The sequence below is a fragment of the Capsicum annuum genome, chromosome 11 (genome assembly GCF_002878395.1).
Source record: "Capsicum annuum cultivar UCD-10X-F1 chromosome 11, UCD10Xv1.1, whole genome shotgun sequence".
Lineage (NCBI taxonomy): Eukaryota > Viridiplantae > Streptophyta > Magnoliopsida > Solanales > Solanaceae > Capsicum > Capsicum annuum.
The window spans coordinates 203,577,332-203,584,107 of NC_061121.1; the positions used below are offsets into that span (position 1 = coordinate 203,577,332).

General features: G+C 33.4%; 1 protein-coding gene across 1 annotated transcript; it reads right to left on the reverse strand.

Moving 5' to 3' along the window:
• Positions 1-1,673: 1,673 nt before the first annotated feature.
• LOC124888952 lies at positions 1,674-3,276 on the reverse strand. Its single transcript, XM_047400238.1, has 4 exons — positions 2,994-3,276; positions 2,627-2,844; positions 1,838-2,524; positions 1,674-1,733 (listed from the first exon to the last, which is right to left on the reverse strand). The coding sequence occupies exons 1-4, from the start codon at positions 3,274-3,276 to the stop codon at positions 1,674-1,676; spliced, it is 1,248 nt and encodes a 415-aa protein (XP_047256194.1).
• Positions 3,277-6,776: the final 3,500 nt, after the last annotated feature.

The window sequence follows — 6,776 nt, forward strand, 5'->3', positions numbered from 1 at the left end:
TCTTTAATCTCTTGTAGTTTTTTTTGTTGATATTGCTGCTTTGTCATTCCATTTCAGCTTATTGGTAGTACTTGGTGTATAACCAATGTTACTAGTTATATTAGCTGATCTTGTTATCCTTGCTTAACCAGTAGAGTAGATCTTATTGCTAGGCATACTAGGCTACAGTGAAGGATAAAAATTATTCAAAGACTCATACATTAAAGACTCATATGTACACAAGATACAACAAAGCTAGATACTTACATTTAGGACTTTGAATCCATTTTCAACTTGGAACACACCCATTTCCATTACTTTTGACCTTTTCAATGGAGTTGATTTTTCCCTATCACTACCCCTTCCTCTTTTAGTAGTACCAGCGATTAAAGATGATGCACAATAATCAGAAGGTACAGAATAGGATGCTGGAAAAATAGTAGGTGCAAAAGGTGTTTTAGGTAGAGGAGGTGCACTAGGTGCTGCTGGTGTTGCCTTTTTTGGTCTCCTTCTTCCTTTTTTTGTTGTTGACATGCATAAATGATTTTTGATGGAGTTTTCTAAACATATAAAAAGAAGAGATTATATAAAAGTTATTGAGCTAATTAGTACAAGTGTAATATTATCTTTGGTCTGCCTCTTCCCCTGCTTGAACCAACACTGACTTGAGGAGGTGCATTTGGTGTTTCTGGTGTAGTTTTCTACATATTAAAATAATGTTAAGAAATTTGAGAACTAAGATAAGTAATATACTAAATTAAGTGTTAAACTCACCTTTGGTCTGCCTCTTCTAATGCCTGAATCAGTAGGTGTTACTGATGGTGCAACACTTGGTTCTGCTGATTGTCCTCTTAGAGGGCACCTTATTTTGTTGTAGCCTCTAACATGGCACAACCTACATGTCATTGCTAGTCCAGTTCTAGGCAATTTTTCAGATTTCTTTGTTTCTCCAGCTTTCTTCTTCCTAGACTTAGATGGCCTGTCAAGCAAGGTACTAATTTCAGGTGGTACAACAGTAATGTTAGATGAAACAGGCCATATTTCCATATTTGTTAATGGTTCAAGAACATTGTCATAAGTCCTTAAGTATGTTTCCTTACTGTAGCAGCTGTCAATATAGACATATAAGGGGTTTTTCTTGAACAATAGTGCAGCCATACCATGTGCACATGGTATGCCCTTTAACCGCCACAACCTACAACTACATGTTCTCTTGACAATATCTACTGTGTGTTGACAAAGCTCTTCTTTCACTTCAAAACTATCCACTCTATTAAACTCAATGGTACAATCCATAGCCCTGTTGATGTTCTTCTCTAAGATCTTCAAACACATTGGTGAGTAATTACTACACCAAGTATTTGGAAACTCCCTTAGAGTGCCTATTCTTATCATCATCTTCACTCTTATTTCTTTAAGCATGGAAATGATGGTCTAGTGCCTAGCTGCCAAGATCCATGTATTAAAACACTCACTCATGTTGTTATCCACTGAATCACACTTTACTTCTGTGTTGAAGTAAAGCTTGCACCATTAATTAATATTGTAGTACATTAAGTCTTGCATCATTTTTTCAGGACCAAGCAATTTCATCTTCTATATGTTCTTCCTCAATTGAGACTCAAATGTACTTTTTTCTATCTTCCAAAACTTTTGTCTTCTTTGAAGACCTCTTCAGTCCTTAGCCCAATTAGCTAGGCACATCTTCTATGCTCAGATTGAGGTAACACCTCCTCAATTGTTGCAAACAGTCCCTTCAGTAAACATACATAAAAAAAAAGGGTGAAGTTAGGGCATAATTACATGTACTAAGTTAAAGTAAAAATAAATGAGGTTAAACATAAAATACTGTACATACCTTCTGCATATCTGTAACCAGGGGGAGACCTTCACCTTCTCCAAGTCTTAGGTCATCCCTAATGCACCTAACAAACCATATCCAGGTGTTTGTGTTCTTTTTTTCAACTACTGCCCAAGCAAGTGGAAACATCTGGTTGTTTCCATCCTTGGCCACAACAACTAACAATTGGCCTTTAGAAATACCCTTAAGAAAAAAACCATCCAAACCTATGCACTTCCTACAATGTACCCATGCCTTCTTCAAAGCATCAAAGCAAATGTAAAAAGTTTGAAATTTTGGTTTACCTGCTTCGTTAGCCTCACCAAGTTTGACAACCCAACTGGTCCCCGGGTTTGTCCTCAACAGTTCATCTTTGTAGTCAAGGATTTTTCCAAATTCTACAACATGATCACCCATTATCTCTTTCAAGACTTTAGACCTTGCTCTTCTAACAGTGGTCTTACTAACATAAAGTTTGAACTTTTTTCTAATCAACTCTTGCAACTTGAATACTCTTTTGTTGGGTTGCTCAACTATTCTTTCTCTGAAGGTTTCAGCTAAGAACTTTGCATTGCACAAGTAATTTCTGGTTGTTTTGTTGCAAGTATGCTTTGGAATGTAAGTTTTTATCATGAAATCATTTGTTGTCTTGTCAAGACTTGCATATAAAAGCCATGAAAAGCCATCCTTGCACCTAAATCTAGCCTTTTTTTGGCTCATTAACCCACTTCTTCACAGGAACCCTTTTTTTTACTGCATATTTAGTCACTGCTCTTCTAAATTTACTCAGATCTTTAAACATCATACCCAACTGCCAAACAACTTCCTTTGCGGTTGGGTCATGAATGATTTTTTGTTTTTTTGTCCTTTTTTTGACAACTTCACAGTTCTTGCTCTACCAAAATCAACCACTTCATGTTCATCATCACCACAACAATCATCTTCATCTAATACAAAACTATCCTCATCAGAACTTGCAAAGTAAGACTCATCATCTCCAAGCCTTCCTTCATGAATTACTCTACCTGTTTTAGTTTCATCAAAACCTAGATCTGGTCCTGCTTCACCTATTGGTACCTCTACATTATCAGCTGGTACTCTCTCATTTGTTTTCCTCCTTTGAAAATTTCTCTTTTCAGCTCTCAACTCCTAACCTCCTCATGTACATCACTACCATACTTCTCTTCTTTATCATCTCCAACCAATTCTCCTTCTGACTCAACACTATCCTCAGTAGAATAATCAAAAACCTTTACTTCTTCTAAAAAATCAGATCCAGCAGGACTAATATCTATATTCTCTACTGCAGCATCTATTGCAGCATCACTTGTTGCAGTAGCACTTGATGCAGCAACACTTGGTGCAACAGCACTTAGTGCAGCACTTGATGCAGTAGTGAAAAGAGGTGTGGTATTGAAAGGAGATGTGGTTGGAAAAAAAGAAGTAGGGTCCTCCATATTTAAATGGTCCTCACCTACCCTAAAGTTAGGCCTAGCATAGCAGATTCCTCTAAATCCCTAGGACAAATATTTTCTAAAAATAAAGGTTTAGGGGGAGGAGGGCCACTACATTTGGCTCATCAACTAAATAGTTGACAAATACCTCCACTTCATCCCCATCTTGTAAAGAACACATCATCTAAAAAATATCCATATCATTATCAACATCTACCAAAATTCCATAGTTAGGTGCTTTAATACTAAAAGTGCAAGTTATGCTATATCCCAATTTTCTAATATAGTCTTTCAACTCAAAATATGACATCTTATCTACTCCAACATCCAAAAATTCTATTACTAACCCCTCTTATAAACTGGTTTTCCCCTGTTAAAATGTAAGACTCCACCATGGTACCATCTTAGAGTTATCAACGTAAAACCATTCATGTCTTACCTGACCATAATAAAGAATCAAATAAGACATAGTAGCATAGCAGAAACATTATGGAAAAAGAAAAAAAAATCATAAACATGCTACAAAATTAAAATAAAAAAATAACAAGATATTAACATGCACATGCTATATCAGGCCTTATAGTATTTGCAAGATACACTAGTGCACCACTTGCACTAGGATATGGTACTTCATAACCAATTCAATTCGATATATTTTACATGTCAGCAAATAATCTATTGCTTTTGAAAACTCTCCAAGATTTCCAATGATACTCAAATCATCAAATTATCTCTTATAAGGATAATAAAAAGTTTCCCAGAAACTTTATATACTTCAGACATTTTGAATCCTTCAGGGATTTTCATATGGATTTTTGTCAAGTAACAATATCCAACATGTCAAGTGTGACATCTTCAAATGTCTGGACTGCAAATCAAATAAGTTTTACGCTTACCAAAATGTATCCTTTCAGGTCACTTGATAAATGTTTCTACGTCAGCATACTTAAATAAACGTAGAATTTAGATCCTCGTAATCTTTTACAAATTGCGCCAATATTATATCAAAGATATCATTGATGATATATCATTTCGTATCAGTCCAAAGTATGACATAACATTTTGAGATCTTATCACTTCATTATTTTTAGGTACCTGGACCTCTCATAAGGTTTCGTGAAGTGTTATGTCATAGGTTCTTCAAGAGAACATTGCCTTCTTATTATGATTATTTGCTCTTTATCCTTTCCAAGGATTATTTTATTTGGAACCGATTGGTCTACCACGCTTCACGCTTGCATAGACTTTGTCATTTATGAACATAAAATAGGAACACTTGCAGCTTAAATATGAGATGTTTGATTAGAATTATCTTTTGAATGAGGATCTGATGATAATTCCTAATATATTTCATAGTTGCTTATAATCTCCCCCTTATATTAGGAAAATTAACAAACATCCTCCATCTTTGTGCATCATGATATATTCATTAATTGTATACCGCACATTAAAACTATTAGATGGAATAGTTGGTTCCTGACCTTGAACCAATTAAGAGGAAAGAAATAATCATAATTTATTGGTCCAATACATACAAGTGCTATTGTATGCAACATATTAAATTTCAGACCAACACATGAAGTTTTGTTCTCATTAGTAAGGTTTTAGCTATTTATTGAAGCATTTAATGTCAAACCATCGCCATCAAGATGAATTGTCTTGATACACAATCTGAAAGTTATGCTTTTAACTCAATTTTATTGAGCAAGAAACTTTATGAATGTCAAACTGCAGGTTGACAATGAATGTACATGTGATCTTTTTATTGATGCATCTTTTCAAAATATCACATGATAGGTGAACGAGCCCTTATTCACCTTCTATACTTTTCAGATTTTAAGGGATCCAATCCCAAAATTAGTTAGTCCAATCAACTTATCATGAGAACAAACAACATTAAAGTTCATGAAGAATTTTCAAATTCTTCAATATATGTTCAATACTCAGTATGCACATCTTTGGGATGTCGATCGTTCATGTCAATTTATTAACTTTTATTCTAGCAAACTCCAAGTTTACTTTAGTAAATTTCAGATTTACTATTACATGAATAAATTTTAGATTTTCTACTTCAGAAGTAGATTTCAAAATAACTCTTCTCAATTATTTTGCCTCTTTTGGAGGTGGATTGTGATTTCCTTATAACCACGAGCATGTTCGAATTTATATACAGTTACATTTACCCCTAGGGTCTAGATCTGTATTTAGAATAATCGAAATTCTCTTTCCAAGGAATGGAATATAATCAAGCTTTAAGTGTATCAAATTATGATAGCTACTACAAAAGTAAATTGAGGCATACATTTGATTTATTGCTACCACATTCAATTCAAGGAACGGAGCATATTTAATGGGACATGTTTCATGACTTTTCGCCAAATACCCATTATTTTATCTTAGTCATCATAATATCATAAATATGGGGCATTGATATTTAAACTCAACGTCTTATCCTTATAAAGGCGTCTTAGCCATAAATCGATGGGACTTGAACCCAACATATTATCATCTCTTTTGATAAAATTATTGTTCTTGAGGAATAAATTTAAAACATAAATAGTTCTAAACCAATTATTTTTCCTAAAATCCAACAATAATTATATTCTTAGTAGTAAAAGACAAATAATATAAGGAATTACTAACCTTGAAATTACTATAGATTTATAATCTCACCTTGTTTGGTAGAGTCTCGTGCTGATAACGTATTATAAAATAATAAAGAATAAAGAAGAAGAAAAATAATAAATAGAGAGAGAAAATACTTCTTTATTTCTCTTTAGGGATTCTCTTGTATAAGAGATTATAAGATTGAGATTACAATGAGCAAAACCCTTCTATTTATAGGGAAAAATACTCCTAGTTTTTGACTAAAAGACAGATACATCAAATCCTGATAGATATCAACTAGATCTTGATATACATTCACTATAATGTAAATACATTTATAACAATTTGGAGTTTTTCTACACCTACAAAAATTTCATAAAATCACTATTTACATAATTTTTGACCCAGAGAGAGTTAAAGCTGTCGTGAAAGCCGAAGAATTTTGATTTCATCTTTTCTTCTCCATTAATATTTATTTTTATGTTATTTCTTTGAATAATTTGTGGTAATTTCTCCATGTCTATGTGGAGTTAATTTCTCATTCTAGGATTATGGTAGTTGATAACATGATTGTTTAGTAACTACTTAATTTGGTTTATTTGATTATTATCATAGTTGTTATCATATTTTTGTGGTTACTATTTTAATTCTTAGAAACCATTAAAATTCATTTATATTATGACTGTGAATCCAAAAGAAAAATCAATAAGATAGAATAAAGAATCCAGAGTGTTAGATCTTTACTTTAGCAAATAAAGAATTGATCTGTGGCTAGGATAGGAATATGTCTAGATTACTGTAACGCTCCAAAACCTGATCCTAAGATGTCACATGGTACTCAAGACTACGAGTAGCCTTACTCTAACCTTGTCTACCTTTTACTAAGTATGAGTCTC

Bases quoted from the DNA above. Each gene is read 5' to 3' on its own strand.
- LOC124888952 (XM_047400238.1), bottom strand. From the start codon at position 3,276: ATGGAGGACCCTACTTCTTTTTTTCCAACCACATCTCCTTTCAATACC. The intron at 2,525-2,626 runs GTATGATGTTTA...AGCCAAAAAAAG, and splicing joins GGAAGTTGTTTGGCAGTTGG to GCTAGATTTAGGTGCAAGGA. The intron at 1,734-1,837 runs GTATGTACAGTA...TGTTTACTGAAG, and splicing joins TGGTTACAGATATGCAGAAG to GGACTGTTTGCAACAATTGA.